Genomic DNA, 19,745 nt, shown 5'->3' with positions numbered 1-19,745 from the left:
AACCCGGTCGGTGAGAGGAACTCCAGCTTCTTCCCGTTATCTTGCACATCATCAGCGTCTTCCGATTGTGCCGACATCTTCGACCGTGGCGGCGTGCCTGTTTATTTATGATTTTTTTACGTTTTCGTTAGTACCTGCCGCGATGATTACGCATATTAGGGCACCGCGTGGTTCAACACCGCGTGGATCGGAGGTCGTTGAAATTTGCCCGCGCCATGTGATTCAGTTTCGGGTGATGACTTGTCGGGGACCGCGGGTTTGAAACATTGTTTCATAACAAACGTGGCAGGGATCCACCACCAAACGATGTGCATTTGGAGGGAGAACACGCTACGTGGGGATGTCGCGTCTTTATTACAGAGGAAACTGCAGGATTGTGGAAGGTAAATGCGATAATTGGAAGTGCACACTTGTCTATGGTGAGGCAATTTGCTGGATACGTCTAAATTTGCTGTTTCTTTGCGGCCGTGTTTATTTGGAGAGAGAATAATATATACCAATTTGTTGAGGACTTTTCTTCAGTAAGAAATCTGTTGCGAAAATCTCATTTTTGCTCCCCCTGAAAAGATTGATCATTTCTTTTGTCTTCATCTTGTCCTCAGCACCTCAGGATCGTCTTCGAAGGAATCTCGTGATCGGCATGTTTGGGTAAATTGAATAAAATATGCATTTTTGCACTGAACAAACCCCTCCGACGAGGGGTTATGAAAAATCATTAACGTAAAATGGCACCCGTCGTCAGGACATTTGAATAAGAAATCTCGCTCTCCCATTCAGCGCACCGCAAACATTAACATATTTCCGAGCACCTTTCTTCGGGGACACCCGCAAGTGGGCTTGGCTTGGAAGGTGCCAAGAAGGGTTCACATTTTTGTGTAAATTAACAGTGATAACCGTTGTGATCCGGGGAAGAGCCGGTGCGTGCCGGTGAGTTTTGTTGACCCCGATTTATTGGTTTGTTTGCTTTACGATTTCTTTTCGGCATCAAGCTTGACGAGATGGTGGGGGATCGTTCGTAGTGGCCGGAAACGGTTGGTTTTGCGACAGGTGCGTTACAAAGGTAGAACGCCCTCTATAACATAGTGAATGCGTTACCATCGGGTAACGCCAACCACGTGGTGTAAAATAAATAAACGTATATCGCAATTCAAAATTGTTTAAAAACTAAATCATTAGTTAGGATTGTGTTATTTTGTAAAACAAGCTTTTTTTATTATCAAACAAATGCTTTCTCATTTCGGTTTGTTATGATTCATTAGTTTTAGCTGTGACAGGAGTTATAGGAAGTTATATATTTATTAGCAGAGTTTGGCACACGTTTTAACCAATAGAATGCGTTTTGTAACACTTGCAAACACTTTCCTTCTATTCTGGTCGAAAGGAGAGCAATCGGAAGAAAGGGAAAACTATTTTTTGGGCGCTATTTCCGAAGAATTGATTTCGTACGAGACCCGGTCAAAGTGCCGCGTGAAAGTGAAATGAAACCGGTTCGAGTGGTTTCGGTGTTCGCGTTTGTGGCCTCAATCAGCGAAGTACCGTCCGTCGTAAAGGAGGACCTCTTGGTCGGGTGTGTTTGTAGTACTATTTTTTCCCCAATCTTCCGTTTGTTTGCTTTTGCCTGCTTCGTGATATGTTTTAACAGTGATGATGCACGACGAGAGTGTTATTTCTTCTCCAGTTTGCTCCATTCCCTTCTCTCGACCAGCTTCTTTGCTGTCCAGCTCCAAAAGCCGCTGGCCAGGGCTGGACTGATGACATGTGTAAAATTATGTAAAACAACCGAAAATTTTCGATTCACCTCCACCGGTCGGCTTTTCCGCGCCATGGCCACGGCAATGCGTTTCCGCTCGGATCGGATCGGAAGTGGCCGAACCGCGAAGGGTAGGTTTGAGCGTGCGGCTCGATCAGGCGGCCCAGTGGTCAGTGTTGTGTTGATCGGTAGGTTTGTTTTCTGTTTCCTCCGACGAGTGTTTGTTGTGTCTCCCAATAAATGGGGCTGGTTGCTGGCAGCAAACTGTCCCCGGCCTTCCCGGCGCGAGTTATGCAGGGTGTTGCAGTGATTTCGGAGACCGGATCGGATGTTTGTTTCATCCGGGAGGTGTTTTTCCTGCCCGGTTGTCTAACCTAATCAATAATGGGCTGCCGGTGGTCGGTGTTGGTGGAAGCTAGGAAGGGCATCGTGTTTCTCCCCTCCCCGCCTGCATTCATGAAGACCACCCGAAAATGGTTGTTGTCGGAACTGCCCGGGAGAAAGCGCATTCAACTTGCATTGACGCGCCCTCGAGAGGGCCAAATTCGGCGCTTTGATTTTTCCCGGGTGGTGTTTGAAAGTGATAAAAAATGAACCTCCCACTGTGGGGCGGTAAAGAACCGCTGAAGGGTTCAAGTTCCCTTCGTTGAGAAAGGGCCTAAGGGCATGCGGTGTCTTGTATTTGTCGAGAGGATTCAGCGAAACATTGGAATGGAATTGGATGGCATTTGGCATGGAGATAACTTTCGTTGGACCGCTTGTTAGTGTAAAGGCAACAACAACGGTTTTCCACTTTTCCGGACCGTACTTTATGTTTATCACATCTACGAATGGAAGGGCAAAGGACTGGCAGAGCCGATTGGACACTTTGCAATTTACATACGCATACATCGTGTAAACCATTTTGTTTGGCATTTTCTGAAACATTTGCTGAGACAAAAGACATAGCAAATGTTAACCATATTAAGAAGATTGTGTATTTGAATAAAAGATCGCTTAACATAAACACTCTTTCTCTGCGGATGATTTTCATTAGCAACGTTATTCAAATATGAGTTTTTCATCTTGATCGACGCCAATGTTCACTCCCCTTTGCTTAATTTTTCAGTGCTGCCTGCTCGCTCTAACCTACAAAACCTTGCGAGTGCTACCCGAGGATGCGTTTGTAGGGCTATTTAAACCATTAAGTAATTGAGCGGGAAAAGCCGAGCAATAAATTATCAATTATACGCGCCCCGGGTACGATCGACGAGGACGCCGGTTTGCCAGGTGAAGTGGAAAAGTGGAACTTCGATTAGGCAACGATTTGCCAAGCGCAAGGGCTGGTGAGGGGGAAAAAGTGATACTTTGGCGCAGCATGGTACCATTAAACGTTTACCTTTCGTCAAGGGCTTGTCATGGAATAAGTCAATGATAGAGTGCTCCTCCAAGAGGACAAAAGAAAGGACGTTGTTTTTGGGGTAACATGAAAATTTGACAGTTTGGCGTAATCAGTTATGTTTATGGAGAGTTCATCGCAATATCAATGAAACAAAAGATCATACAACCAAAAAAAAAAAAATGCTACTCTTCTTATTGAATTAAGCTTGAAACCCGCAAAATATCCATTAAATATCCATTAAATCAGTTAAGAGTCACGTTGAATTCTTCTATCCAATGTTCACTTCCTCAAGGTCTTCTACGAATTCATATTTCAATTCCGAGGACCTTATATGGATTACGACAGGCTGTTTAACACCGCTCTCGATGAATCCAAAAAATATATACGGCAAAACAATAACCACACAGCGATGCGCAATACAGTGTGTCATTGTGGTATACCGTGTCGTTTCGGACCGGACGAAAATTACCCCCCCTGTTCTGGGTGTTTGGTCGCGGAAAAGCGTCCTACCGTTGGCGGCTCATCACAACAGGTCCGTTAATTAGAGCGATTGCGATCGCATCACACAATTCGGCACGGCTCGTGTTTTTGGATCTCTTTTTTCATTGGGCACAATGGCTTCAAGATCGTGCATCTTCGACCACCGTGCGAGTTTGAGTTCGCATGCACGCTCGAGCGTGTGTTTGTCGTGCATGCCGAACGGTGAACATGGGCTGATCAGGTCGTTTGCATTCCAATGATCCAATGTGTGGCTTCAAGATCAAGCTACCTTTCTTCGCATGCTCCAAACCCCTGCGCGGTGGGGAAATATTGCACAGCATCCTATGTTGCATTCGCAAATGCAACTCGTGCTGAACACGAACCACCGATCGTAAGGTCAACCGGCCAAAAACCACGTGGGGATGCGTTTGAAAGTATGCGCCCCCTGTGACTTTGTTTTTTTTACCCTCCCGACCACCCAAGGGGGCTTTAACCGGTCGGCATTGAGCAGATGCCAAACGCAGAAGAAGATCAAAACAAGGAAAAATGGTTTTTCGTGAAGCGACACGGCACTTAAAATCATGTACCCGGCAAGATGACGCGTGTAATAAACGGTTATAGCACATGCTCTGAGGTAACACAATCGTAAAAGACATCGCATTGTTTCCAACATTAATTGCTTTTCGTAATCGGAACCTTTTTGAGTAAAAACAAATATTTTAAGTCAGCTTGTTGAAGGAAACACTCATCGTTAATGTAAAAACCTTTTAACCCATCCTTTAATGGTCCATAGATGCTGTAAATTGTTAAAATTACAATGTTTTGTTAAAACTACAATAAATTCTAGAAGGATCATAAAATTTAATGTATGTAATATTAATACCTCAAATTGTTATTTTAAATGGTACAAAATGGCTCTGTCTAGGTTTGTATATTGTTTCAAGGTTCCAATGCTGTTTTTCTTAAAATTATTTATTTCATTTAATTTTGTGGATTATTTCACTATTTGTCTCACTTCTTGTAAACTTTCATTATCCGTAGAAAGACAATCAAGAAGATGAAAAAAGATGTAAGAGTAGATAATCCTACTGATGCAGTTAATATTACGTTCGATGGATAACTAGTCATTACTCGACAATATTAATTTACTGTTAACTTATGTTTTTATCTTACAAATATCAACAATTTGTTGTATTATCTTGTGATCATCTAATTGTCTACACTTTTCAATCGCTTATTATTTTATCAACATACTCAACTGGAGTATGCTCTTTAAAATAAATAAATTAAAAACATCAAACGTTTTCAAAGCTATTGGAGTAGTTCTTAAAATGCTGATTAGTTTTTAATAATAAATTATTGGTTAAGCTTTATTTAGATGGTAAATGATTTACTTTTGTAAGGATGACAACAAAAAACAGTCTACATGAATTCCATCGGTTTTATTATTTTATACAATTCCATTTTTTCGAAATAATACGACGGACTAACGATTGCAGTTTCACAAGCTGGTGCTAATTGTCGATCGCCCCGCGTAATGGATGCCGCCATGATTAGCTTCGCCATAACACACCGTTTGATGCAACCGGCGTAGGTTATGAGTAACTGCCGGTTAAGCAGATTTAGGGTCATCGCAAAGGGTCATCCATTGCGTACTCGCCACTGATCGTCGGAGTTCAATTGGCCAGATTGATGCGCCCGCTTTGTGCGTCAGTTGACAAGCGCACCAACCCGCTACCGAGGAATATTCCGCACCGTAACGAACGGTCGGTTTACGATGTGTCGCTCCGAGAAGGGCTCCTCGGAAGATCCGACGTCGTTAACGGTAAACTACTTGCGTTCGTTGCGAAGTTTACATTCTAATTTACCCTCACGAAGGTGGCCCCGCGGTGAGTTTACGAGTGCGTTGGGCAATAGCATCCGTGCGATCGATCGTGCATGGTCCGGTGATGGGTTTGCTGTTACTTTTCCCTATTTTACGGTGGACAAGCTCGATCGCTCGAGTGGCATTGAGACTGTTTAGTAAAAAAAAACCCAGTCTCGGGAAGCGATCGTCTTCGGTGAGCAAAAACCCGACCTGACCTTGTCCTGCCGGGTCCGAAGCGTCTTGGGTTTCCAAGACGGGTGCCGTTCACCGACCGAAATGATCCGATGGTTCCTTTTCGGTGAAGCCTTCCTTCCAATGTTCCGCTGAGCTTCGACTTATATGAACCGCGGTCGGTGTGATGTGCTGCTTTCGTTCTTTTTCGGCTCGATTTTTGTTCGGTCAACTATTCTTCGATCGGAAGCGACCGTACGCCAAAGCGCCAACCGTAACCTCATTTCGCGCAGAACATATGCCAGCGTCAAGACACGATTGACGTGCGATGGCAGACCGCTTCTAGGTGCGCATCATTGTTTTTCGGCGTGTCGTAAATTACACTCGATTGAATTAGGAACCACTTTTGATGGACAACCTGACGAGGGGGTTGCTGCCAACGGGCTAATTAGAGCAAGGTTACCGCCGGTTGCCACGGTTATTGGCGCTTGAGGCACGTGTCGAAGTAGGCTGTTGTTGTTGGTGCTGGGGTTAAATTCCAACGTGATGCATTTCAACATCTTCGTCGCATCGACTGGCCGGAGGTGGATGATGGAGGAGGAAACCCAATTGGTTTGCCTACCGGTCCTGCGATCATAATTATCCCCGTGTCGGACGTGTCGGAATTACGCCGAATTCTCTCGTTGCATCCACGATGGGCCAAATTGATCTTGTTGTCGGCTTGGGATCGATTCATCGGTTGGAAGTACTTTATTTGGATGGCAATTGGTAGTCGATCGTTAGGGGTGTATCGATTTCATATTAAGCACAGAAACTAATAACTCCAACACAATTGGTGCAAGGTTTGCCGCTGAGGTGGAAATTACCAGAGTGAATAAGGCAATGCTGTCCTTGCGATACAACCGAATTAATTTACTTCGCCGGTATTTAACACGTGGAACATTATATTGGCACAAGTAATAAAGGAGAAAATAAATGTAATTAACGAAGTGCAAAAAAACAAGGTCACATTTCTGTACTGTTACATTAATTATTTATGACAGAGTATTCATTCCTGAACGACAAACAATACAACGAAGAAACTACGTTACATTCTTCAAAGGAATAATTTTGAAAGCTTCCTTTTTATTTTGGCGCTGATCAAGATGCCTTTCCAATCCTCTTTGACCACTGTGACCTATTGGTGGAATTAAATCGCTGCACTATCGCAAATATTAATCATCCATCGATCGCGCAACACCCTAACGTAGGATCCGTTCGGAATGGGGTCCAGATTAGGGGTCTCCTTCAACTCCCAGCAGTCTTCGGTGATATCGAACTGTTGAAATCCATGCTCGATCGATCCGAAATCGGGCTGGCAGAGTTTCGGCAGCTTTGCGACGAACGGGAAAGTGTGAATGATTAATATTTGCTCCACACTCAATCGGCGTTGTTTTAGAGCGAATTGACCCGGATTACCGCAAGGGTACCGCAAAGCGGCACGATAAATATTTGTTCGATCGATAAACGGTTAAGCTGAAAGATTGCGGAGCGCTTGTGGTCCTGTGGCAGGCAGTTGATTGTGCCTTGGGTAATGTCATTTCGTCATTTTGTTGATGTGCCTAGTTTACTGACCTAAAAACAAAAACGGGAATCAATATATTGAATTGAAGTGGTTTGGGTTGGATTAAGATATATCAATCGCACCCGGAAATGGTTCATTGTTTTTTGAAGTTAGAAATAAAAAAAAGCGGCAGTTTTTAAAATGACAGTTGGAGCACTTGTTTGAAGAAAATTATTGAAAACTTTCTCGTATGTCAGTAAATTATATCCTTCTTGTAATAAAATGTTAAAATGTTTAATAGTATCTAGTGCTATAAGAACAGCGAGCATTTAAAGATCCTGTCATTATTTCCAAGCCAAATTCTCTGAGTCTGCTTGAATTCTAATTTTAAATACCTGGCTTTGCAATTTGAAAACATGTCCTTGTACTCACTTCCATTATTTTTAGTTTTTAAAACCCCCTCGGAGATGCTTTATACCTTGATAGAACAGTGAAATGCCCATCCATTCCATTTTCGCTTGATTCGGTTTACAAACATTACATGGCTGCCTTATGTAACTTGTTGCAACTGCGACCAGGTCTATCACAAGAACCGGAATGGATAGCCAATGTTGGCTAAGGAGCGGGCGTTTTTTTACTACCGGTACCAATCTTCACCATCACCGTCTTCATAATTGTCATCATTGTAGTTCGCTTTGGAAACCACTTTGGAAAATTGTCCCAGCTTGATAGTGGCAGCTGGATGGAAAAGCCCAAGCGGAGATCTCCCGCTGCTGGAACTAGACCACCGATAAATCTCCGCCAGTAGTGTGCTCCAAACACCCGACCACCTTTGTTGCGTCCATGTTTTCCTCCACCTCGGCCAAAGGCGTCAGGTTCGTCGCTTATGGTGCGGGCAAATGAAAAGAAGTTTTATAGACACAATTAACTGCTGGTGGTGGCACGAGCCAATGGTGCCCCAAATGGTGCTGCTCATCTTCTTTCTTTACCCCTCCCCTCCCCTATATGCCACTATCGAATCCGGACGGACCATTTTTCCTCCCATTTTCCACCGCACCGCACATTTAACCGAGCCGCTTTCGGTGGGTTCAGCGCGCAGGTTGAGACACATTCCCATTCCCGTCACGAAAGATGACAAAACATGATGCAACACCTCACGCCCATTGTTGCGGTACGAGGCACCGGGCGTTCGAGGAAGTGAGCCAGCTCGGATGGAATCGGTTTGACAAGCTACTTGCTGGCGGGTCGTTGTGGCCGTTACTTTCCGCATGTGCGACCACAAACGATCGCTTTCATCACTCGACACACAAACGCAACAGGAACGTCCTAAAAATAGTCAGAAACGCTGCCCGCTTATCGCTTATTTTCCAATGCGGTAATATCGTGTCGCGGGCATTCTCATTTCCCTGCACTTCGGCGGGATCCTCGATTGAAAGGGTTTTCCCTTCGACCGACGGCGACTGATGACACTCGAGTGTGCGTCCTCCTCGATTACGCAACGGCACGGGCGCACATACAAACACACACACACACACACATTCACAAAACACCTTTTCCTTTCGAACGCCAGAAAGACTCCATAGCACCGACTTCGGGTTCGTCGCTGTCGTCCCGATAGGTAACGAAGTCATTTGTTCACTTCATTCATGTGCCATCTTTGGAGATGGCGGTTCATCTTCTCCCGGTTGTTCCGCCGGTGGGGTTGGAGGGGTTACCAGTTTCTTTCCAAGCCGAGCGAACGGTGGTTGTTGGCGTGCTAAAATCTGCCTGATTGATTAACTCTCCGGCCGGTGGTAGGACGGTGTCGATTTGTCGGAAGCATTAGGTGTCGCTACTTCTTCACCTTGCGGCGCCACCTCTTCGGCGCATTTGATTGATTCCCCTGTAGCGTCGACGCGGCCGACGAGCGGACAGTGTTGTTTGGCGACACCGTCGGTTGAATGGAACGGCTAGAAATGGATGACTGTCTATTTTTCGGCTTCCATCTCCATTTTCCTAATGGGCTTATCTTTTGACTGACCATTTACCGATTCTATTTCTCACCTGGGTTCGGTGGGAGATAATCTTCCGCACCATCCCGGTGCCCGGATCGGGTGGTGTTTATGTGCCTTTTTGCACAACTCTGCTACTCATGTTTCACCTTTACATTTATTTGACGCATGTTATCGCACGTTTTGGTGATTGTGTAGAAGGCCTATCGGGTTTCCTGTCATGCAAAATAGTCGTCTCGAGTGAGGAAAAGAAACCCTATAGTTCGTTAATGAAGTTGACGAGGTGATTTTATATGAAACCCATCCGGTCTAATATATAAATAAATACCTAATTTCCCTATAGCTTGTGAATGAAGTTGACGAGACGATTTTATATGAAACCCATCCGGTGTAACAGATAAAGAAATGTTGCACACTCGTTGGAGAAACGATCGAGACTTTACACGTTTTTAATTTATGGTAAGCATGTTTCGCCACGAAATATATTTGAAGGGAATTAGTTTAAATGGTCGTAAAACACACAGAAAAATATGGCCTAAGCTTCGCCGAATCGGTTCCTAACGTAACTTCAACCCGAAGGTGTGCCAATACGTGGGATGTGCAGAGAAAGGGCCTTCTTGACCCCCTTGCCCAACCTAACCAACCGTCCATAAAAGGAAGACACTTTTCTCTAATGCTGTGTACCCTCCTCTTCGACCTGAAGAACCGAACGCGTCACCGTGCGTCTTTCCCATCGTTCACATCGTGCGAGAAATGGGACAATTCAACCGAACAACGAAATGAAAACTGATTAATGTTATTGAATTAATATTGATTTATGATTGCATCGATCGTCTTAAGTTAAGTCTTTGCGAAGGCAACATCCGTCCCGCTCGGTTCCGTTTTGTTTGTGTTACCGTTTGTCGGTCCCGCTATTCCCCGCCCTCCCTTCTTTGGTGGGGCCTTCCTTTTTCCCTTTCACTTGCACACCGAGATACAGCCGAGATGTGCCGTACCGGGCCGAGGTAGACTATCGTCCGTTTCCCATTCGCTTTCCGCACCGGAATTGCCGAAACGATCTCTTAAACGGATGCCCTAAGGTTTCCTTCCCCGAAGAAGGGAGAACGAGGGAACCGATTCGAGGTTTAGTAGCGAAAAGGGCGGGGGGAAAGAAGAAAAAATGCATAATTGATTAACCATTATGAGGACGGACCGATCCTCTGTTGACAGTTCCGGTCTCGGGGAGGAAGGAACAGGTTAGAAAGGCCCGAATGTTTGTGATTTTCCGTCGGGTTTGTTTTCTCATTAAATACTATCCATCCTCCGCCGGTTGCGTTGTGCTTTCGTGTGTGTTGTGGGATGGAAATTGGAGATGACGTCAAACACGGTTGCGGTGACCATTAATAAGGGCCTCAGCGGTTCGGTAATGTGAAGTGATATGTAGACCCTTTCCTGGCAGCTAATTCTTTTGTGTAATACGTGTTTTCACTTTCCTACCCGTGCACTCCGGTTGTCCGCGTACAACAATGCATTCTCTCTGTGGGTAACAATCATGCACTTATGCTGCTCTTTTCCATATTCACGCCTGCCAATCAATTGCTGTATGAAAGTTTATTAAAACGGACACTCTCCGATTTATGGTTCCATTAAAATTAAAATACTTCCTGCTGGTGCTTCTACTGCAATTGATTGATCCAATTGACACGCAATCGGTTCCGCCCGTAGTGCGTGCCAATCCTTCATCGTCGCATTACCGTCACACATTTCCCTCGCAAAGGTCAACCGCGTTATATGCTCCATTGCATAATGAAATGAGGAAAAAACGCGTGGGAATTGGTGTGCAACTCCCCCGGAGAAATGAGGATCCTTCTTATCCTCCCTGCCTCCGCAAACGTTTGAAGGACGTGTACGATAAAAAAAGTTCCCCTTCTTCGCGTGGTCAAGTTGTGGCCAGGAATGTGCGCACCTGTTTCCCGTAGTCGGTGGAGTTTAAAAACAAAAAAACAAACTCCCATTGGCACAAAAGCACGCCGACGGGCTGCATTCCACCGGCTAATGGGTGGTTGGCTTCCAAGGGGGAAACTAAGATGAACAAATATTTGAACATCGGATGGCCGGATGGTTCCGCTCGTAGCCTGTCGGGCCGGTTTCCATGCGGTCTGTCGTCTTCGCTGATAGTTAAATCGATTTCAACTTTCTCCCGGGAAGCTGGGGCCCGCCCGGGGAAGCTGGCGGATCCTTCTTCATTCAATTTCAAACAGAAATCCTGGTTTCTTTCTGCTGCAATGTTTTTAGTTTTATTTTACTTCCATCGTATTCCGAATTTAGTAAAATTCTAATAAAAATCGATGTCAACGAATCGGTTTAACAAGTTTAACGATTAATTTTAAGTAAATCTCTTGTCCGTTAGTAAATACGATTGCCTTAATCGCCTAGTTTCCAATAATTATTTCTTACCCAATGGACAAGATTTTGTTAGAAATTTGGGTCCACCAACACTTGCCGGAAGATCGAAATTGCACGCTAGGTCCGCATAGAAAGTAAATCTCCAGCTAACCCTCTCCCTGATCTACCGAGATGGGGCCGATTAGCTTTTTTTCCTTTTATTCCCTACCCGTTGTCCCTAAGTATATCATCTTCATCCACTCGCGCGTTTCGAGTGCTTAACACGGGAAGATAACGAGAAGCGGGCTGAGGGGTTTCCATCGGACCGGCTGAAGATCCAATACCGAACATCAGTTAACTGGGCCCCATTTTGACCACTTAGTGGCCCACCATCGATCGTTCGTTAGGCGCACGATAATAGTCATTGAGCGATTCAATTTTCAGCAGGGGAAATGGGGAAAAATTTTGCCCGATCGAAACACGAAAAACTCTGCCAGCTTTGGCGAACCGACGACAACGAGCTGAGACGGAGATGAAAGTATGGAAAATGGATATTCGGTGTCTGCTGCTGCATCACGATGAGGCCCTCCGAATTATGAAAGCCACTGTCTGGGACGATTTTGTCGTAGCAGGCCCGCTTTCAGTAAGGCTCTTTAGAAATTTGATATCGCTTTACGCGGAAAATCGATATTGGAAAGGCGGGGCTCGGTTGGGCCGATCGTGCGGGGGTAAAACGAAAGGGAAAGAAATTTAAATGAATGGAATTCGAATGGAACGCTCTGATCAGATCGTAGGATCGTTCGAACGAATGGTCGAGAATGCACGAGGAATGCTTTCCAATAATTGTCGGTGATTAATTTGCAATTGAACATATTGTTCGCAAGGAAACATTTTGTAATCGTTTACATAAGATGAATTGTTGCGTGTCCAACGGATGAAAGTACGCACTTTACTTAAAGTTAAGTAAAAAAGTGTCATGTCATATTTATGTTAGGGAAAAAACAAAGTGCCCAGTAGTAATCAATAGCGGAATCTTTGTACTCAACCTGAACTTTGTGAGAAATCTTTAACTCACATCTAAGAGCGTAACATAAAAATGATTTTTACAAAGACCATATGTTGCTGCCGCATACATATTTTTTTCCAGTTTGTTATGAGTTTTTTAACGCCTTTTTTATTTTATTTTCTATTGTTGGAAAAATGAAACATAGTCAATTTGTATTGCTTCATCTTGTTCTTTGGGTATTTTTTGGTTACAATGTAACTAACGTCGGATGAACATAGTTTCCACATTCTAATTTTAAGAACTATTTTACGTTGTATTACGTAGAAAATTCGGAACGCTATGGAATAAGTCCTGAAAATGTTTGAAAGAAATCTATTTGTTTGTTGACAATATTAGCATGACAATCAGTTGAAAGTTTTTTTTAGTTGAATGTGTTTTTTCGTCTTGGATACTCCACAGATTACATCAATATCCATGACTCAAAACTGATACCTTACACTGTGTTAGTCTGTTCTTCTGTACCTTCTAAATAATTCACACCAACTTAATTTTACATAATTTCAAACAAAAGTGAATGCTAAACAAATTAACACTAATATAGCTAAATTAAATGTTCATCCTATACGTCGCTTCTTTCTTTTTCCCATGACTTTCCGACGAGTCCGACGTGTAATACGCTAAAGCTGAGTAAATCATGCGCATCCTCCCTTACATCACACCCGACTAACGGTTTCCAATTAGTTCCGAAATCCATTTACCAGCCCCTCATAAGCCACACTAATCGTGGGGTAAATATTAAGTTAGAAGCACCAAACCCGCCTTCCGCTAAAGCCCCCAAATTATGAAATGATTAAACCCGCACGATGCGCGCATCGGATGAGTCGAAGCGAAAAAATGATGAGTTAAAACAATCCGTTTCTAACCACCACCATCCTTTCCAGCCACCGTCCACCGGAAGGTATCAAAAAAGGGTGGGGGGATGGACAGATTGACACGGTTTTTTTTCGCTCGTTATTTTTGTGGCTCGTAGCGCAAATGTTAGCAAACTTCCACCTATGTATGAAGGTGTTACAGTGGATAATTGATGGTTTTTAATGACCAGTTGTGCCAGACTGGTAGCCATTCCTTTTCTTTTATCGCTCTCGCTTCCGCGACTTTACGGGCGCTTTTTTATAAAATCATCATCTTCACCCTCGTCCGTGAAGAGGTTCACATTAAATCTTTCCGAGCAAACCGAGCTTCAATCAATGTGTAAGTTAATCTTACTTAACCAACATCAAACGGCTTTTATTACTGCGTTAAAAATTGATGTGCCTTGTGTGTTTGCAAAAAATAAACGTTGCAAACCGGTACGGAAAATGTGCATTGATAATCGATCACCAAACAGTTCACGGTTTACGCAGTTTAGAGTGTAATTTTTCTTTTGAAAATGGCCTTTACTCCGGTTTGTGATGGATGCATTTATATTGGACGGTAGACGGCAAGATTGGATTAACATTCTTCGCCGATGACGGACGGCCTTCGGTACTGGACGTGAACGTGATAAATAATTCACAGAAAACCACCCGATGCGTTTGGAATGTGAGTTTGGTAAAACCGAAAACAGTACCGGTCATTTCCGCCCTATCTTTCGCTCTTTGATCATTGCGACTGATTGAGTTTTCACGTATCGCGCGAGGGCGTGTGTGAGCTGCGTTGCATTTCCGTTCGCAATTATTTGGAAAGGTTGCGTTTTCCCGCCATTCCTCGTAATGCCCGAATCCGATATAGAGAGTGAACGTTAGTTATCTAGCGGCACGGTCCACTTTATGCATTCCTGGTGCCTTCTATTCCGTGCTCGACTTTTACGACGCCCCTAACGCCCGTGGCCGGTGGGCGATAAAATCTCATTTCGCCGGCTTAAATCTCGCTTCGCGATCGGCTTTCGTTAATTTGGGCTCATGAAATCTGTAACAAAGAACCGCTTTTCTGTTTTTTTTTGTATCTGCCCCCGCTTGGGGGAGGGTGGAAAGGATGAAACGTTGACGAAGAAAATAAAATGTGAAAAAATGCTTGCAATTTAGAGAAACAAGTAAGGGTTTTGGGCGAACCGAACGAAACTGAATGGACTGAACGAGACCCGGCGAGCAAGACCGATCGATTTGAGGCGCTTAGGAAATGTTTATGATACCGTACCCGCTTTTCGACCGGTCAGGAAATCGACCCATGACGGCAAAGGGAAGGGTGAGGTTGAGCAAGGAAGTCGCAAATTATTTGCCACCCGATGGTTGCAAAAGGCCTCGTCCATAAAACTTAAGCCCCGCGAGTGAAAATGGATTTTTCGGAAACTAGAAAGGGGACACACATTACACAACGGAATAAGACGAGCGGACATGAAAAGTAAATATTAAATAGTAGGAACTAATTTAAAGTATTCATAAAACGTTTCAAGATTCTTATCGATTGAGGGTAAAAAAATCCCGAGTAAAGTATTGGAAGGAAAAATGTCAAAATCCGCTTGAAAAATGCATTTCTTAAAATTCACCCATCGGCCGTTGCAGCCTTTAAAACAAAGATGCGAGGTCAAGCGAGGAAAAACAAATCGTTATTGCACTGAATTTATTCTCTTACCAGCGGAAAGTGATGTGTGTGTTATGTGGCGGGTCGAAGCGTGCAAAGAAACATGTTATTTTCCTCGAACGTGACAGGTTTATGGGTGCTGCCTCCTTTTTTTCCGCGACGCCAGTGAATTGGATTTTCTTTCGGGTATGGACTTTCCCGAAGCCACTGGCCGGTGGGACGTGAAAAACTCAATGTGTCGTGTGCCCCGTGCAGTTGCGCCCACGATGAGTTATGGTCGCAGCTGATGAACGTCTCCTGCTCGTCCCGTCCGAAGGAGGCTCGTTCGGGTGACGCAATGATGGGTGACGATCGTGACATTTAAAACGGACAAATATCTTGCAACTGATTGAAAATTATGCAAATTAGGAACCGGGGTGTAAGATTTAGTCGCGACAAAAAACAGGATAGTGGCATTACGAACTTTTTTTTCTCATCCCCACGAGGTTAGCGGTTTCGGTTAACACCAATCAGGCGTGTTGATCCTCATGTTGTTGCTGCGCGAAAATTCGGATAGTGTGTCCTCTTTGTGCGAATATCTTCATGCTTGGCATTGGAAACCTTGAAAAAGTGGACTAACGTTGATCCCACACAAACACGCAACTTTTAGCATGGTTTGCTTTGCGAGTGCAACGTTCCCATTTCCAAATCGTAGCCTACTTTTCCAACAGGGGTCCATGTTTTTTTCTTGCATTTTGTACCATATTTATTTCGAGCAAATTTTAGGATTTGCGAGGACATGTGGAAAGATGACTCACGTGGTTTTATGAAAATGTCAAAATAAATAGTCGAATAAATGAGTCTCCTTTCTATTCGCGTCGCTCGAAGGCAAAAGCAGTGAGGGAAGGACACCGAGATAGCGATTGTTTGCTCATGGTGGCTTCTGTGCGTCTTTTAAATGAATCAATGCTATTTCTGCTGCTTCGGGTTGTCCTTCAAAACTGCCTGCAAAAAGAAGGGAATGAACGCGTTGAATCTGCATCAGTTTAAATTTGACTTAATTTAATGCAAAAGTGATCTTTGACACTGTAATGGTTGCACAATTTTGTGAAATAAGTTTCTTAAAGGTGAAAGTGACTCGAAATGTGATACCGAACTCCTTATCTACATGTTTCGCAATTGGGGAAATATGTTGTTTTGGCTGGGTGTGCCAAAGGAGAACCGAAGTGAAGATTCGGGTTGTTCCATGTATAAAATTCCCATCAACTCCGAGTGTCCTTGTCACGGATGATCGAAGGACTCTGTGAAACATCCTTTCAAATAACCCATTGGTTTGATTAAACACAACACCCTTTTTTCTTAGAAAAAACAAACCACACGAGTTTGATTGCGGTTCGTGTGTGGTTTTTGCAAACATTGGACCTTCGAGTGATCTATCTGGCACATCTCAACCCAGTGTTCAGGGTCACGGAGGCTTTAAAAAACACCGACTCAACTCATCCATTTGGTAAATTTTCGGTTTCGTTTTTTTCCCTCAACACAACCACCGAAGTATTTCGTACGAAATTTGTTGCACCTCTCGAATGTCCCAAATTGACGTCGGCTTAAACAAAAAGCGAATGAATAAAGCGGAGTAGCAAACGGTCATAAATTGGTCATTTGTTGTCTTTCGCCAAGATCATCTAAGTTGCGATCTCGCCTAGCCACTTCGCTGGACAGCAAAGAGCATTAAGGGCTCTAAATTAGCCGCCAGCCGCTGGGTTCGGTGGAAAATGACCCGGGCCGTATGCAAATCACCGCTGCAATATGGTTAGCTGCCGTGGATGATGCCATGGCACAAAGAAGTCATTTGCTATAAAAGGCCGACCGAGAGGCACCTGAAGCAGAAGCTTTTCTGTGTCTTGAACCCATAAATTAGATCGCGATGCGTAAGACATTTAATTCAATTTAAGCCGCCGGACCTCCGTTCGGATGCAGTCGAGAAGGAAAAGTGTACATAAAACTCACATACAAACACACACACAAACCGGAGACGCCAAACCCTTGAGAAGAAGCGGTCCTTTTCCCAGCGGCTCATCTTCAGCCGCGAGGCTCTCACGCACGTACGACCTTCGCCGCCGTCCGTTGGCCGGAAATGGTTGGAAAAACCATCTTTCCACTCAATACCAGGCCGAGTGTTGGGTGCGCGCGCGAATGGGGGAGCATTTAAAATAATGTGCGCTCCCAGGGCTGAATATTGTTTTATTTCTTCACTGACCGCCGGCCCGTGTATGCGGCCTGATGAGGTGAAGAGCCGACGCTCAGCGTGACTAATTGGGCTCGATTCTGGTGGATGTTCTTCAAACGCCGCCTCCGTGGTGGTTTATTGCAAGCGAAAGGTGAATGTTGAATGATATCGCTTCAGTTTCGCCTGTTACATGCGTTTGGTGGTGGTACCTGATTTCTACCTTTAAATGCCATCCGCAAAAAATGTGCTGATTTCCATCATTGCCAGCAAAGTTTAAGGTCAAGCCCGATGGATTCGCCCAAATAGTCGATGCATCGCTACGAACACTTTTCAAAAAACAAACCTTCACCTCCGGCACACGTTTGTGGTTAAATTGAGTTTGTTTTTCTACAAAAAAAAATCCTAATCCAATTTAGTTTCACCAAACCATAGATCAAATGTGGTCTTGGTGAAGTTTACCTGCAAATTTTTGATTCGATGTGTGATTTTTCACTAGAGATCGTGAACGGTGGCAATAAATTAAATATTTTAGAAGTCTTACTACTTCATTACTCTTTTTGTTGTTGATCGACTCACCTTTCACAACATCAAACATCTTCCAATTTCAAAATAGCATAGATGCTGATCGCCAGGGGTCAGCACAATGTAGTAGAAAATAAGGCAAATATTTTTGGCGTGTCTACCGAAGGCCTTGATCGTGCATTTCGAGGCACATTGAATTGGTTCATTGTTCCTCCCCTACTTCTTTCGCTCTTTCGCCTTCTCTTGCCTAAGAAAACGCACAAGCACAACAAAGTGCAACGAACAACGTTCTTCAATGTCAATTTGAAGGGCAACGAAATGGTTGATTCGATTGTTTCCAAGGCCCGCGAACGCACACTATCTTCCACTTCCGTGATTGACAGGCCAAACTTAGTAAATGAGTGTGTGCGGTTTGGCGACGTGTAATTGTACAAAAATGCTACACAAAAAGGCTACCTTTTCGGGATGCGAACAAAAGATGCGTGCGGTTCAATGGCAGCGGACGAATTGTTGGAGATTAAGATGCGGAACAGCCCGCGACACAATGGGCCGATGCATTCTCCGAATACTTTCGAAGAAAGTGCACGCGGTCGTCGGGTGTCGTCGCTGCCCAACCCAAAAAAAACACGTGTTTCGCGGGCCGATCAATTTGAATGAGTCGTACGGAATATTTCATTTCGGAACCGTTCGTGGCCATCAAATGAAGTCACCGGCACGAGTTTCGAGCCTCCTGTTGGAGGGGGTTCGGAGCCATCCCACCTTTGCAGTGCATTTGGAGCTATCCGTTGCAGCTTGATGCACATTCCTTTATATGCGTGTTGTGTGTTGGTTTAAGGTTGGAAAGATTAAACACGAACCATCGGCCGATGCATCCCACCGAGGCATGGGAAATGTCGTAAAGTCACTCCCGAGCGGCGCAGGACGCGCCGGTGAAGATTTATGTGAAATTAAATCACAATCAAGGGAAGCCCTTTGCATCGGCCTGTTATTTGTTGGTTTATATAATGTGATTACGATGGGAAAGTGATGGGCGCGCTCCAAGGAACTCCCCCCTGGTGGTACGAGGATGTGGACGCTCGAGTGTGCTTATCTCTACAACGGGAAGGTTTAATTTCATCCGAGAGGAGGATCAAAAGAGATTTATCATCTTTTTCAAACAGATTTGTTTACTTATGAGACCATAACTATCAAAACATAATCAATATAGATCGATGCATCCTGTTGGAATGAGTTGCATAAGTCGAACTTGGTAGCTTTTTTTTGCCATCATTAGATTAGGTTGCACCTTAGATTGAAGTGTTCAATTCGTCGAAGCGATCATTGCAATTTAGAGCAATCGTATGTGCAATGTGCAAATGGCTGGAGTCTGATGATTCGACACATTTGTAAGCATGTTTAACATACCACTTTGCATGCTTTTAAATGCTAAAACAAAACAGAGCAATCAGCTGCTGAAAGAAACCACTTAGGCACCGGCTTTTCCAGCAGTTTCCAGTGAGGCAAATAATATATTATATATTCGTATATATCCCTTAAGCTGTAATTATTTGAGTTTGGTTATCGATTCAGTAAAAATCAATGCAATAAAATAACTAAACTTTTATTATTCGAATCTAAATTATAATAATTGGATGGATCAAATTAAACTACTCGTGTAATAATGTGTAACAGGGGGAAAAAAGGCAATTAAAAATTTAATCAGCGAGATATTTTTTTCCGAGCTTTCCGTTTTTGAAACTGACAGTTTTAAATTTAATTAAGTAAAACTATTTTTATAGCGTATGAATATTGTCCCTTTAAGGGTTTATGCAGAAAGAAAAATGGACTCACAGGAGCAAAACACAGGTCGATAGAATGCCTCGATTAAATGGACATTCACTCAGTTGGTGTGGAGTTTTCCTCGGC

General features: G+C 43.9%; 1 protein-coding gene across 1 annotated transcript in view; it reads left to right on the top strand.

The window, feature by feature from the left end:
• LOC131294367 (uncharacterized) overlaps positions 1-19,745 on the top strand; it is a 56,325-nt gene that overhangs the window by 5,153 nt on the left and 31,427 nt on the right. The window contains exon 4 of the mRNA XM_058322416.1: positions 603-648. Within this exon, the coding sequence (XP_058178399.1) occupies positions 603-648 (46 nt within the window). The remainder of the gene's footprint in view (positions 1-602; positions 649-19,745) is intronic.

This window comes from Anopheles ziemanni, chromosome 2 (genome assembly GCF_943734765.1).
Source record: "Anopheles ziemanni chromosome 2, idAnoZiCoDA_A2_x.2, whole genome shotgun sequence".
NCBI lineage: Eukaryota > Metazoa > Arthropoda > Insecta > Diptera > Culicidae > Anopheles > Anopheles ziemanni.
This window is presented reverse-complemented; position numbering and strand designations above follow the sequence as displayed.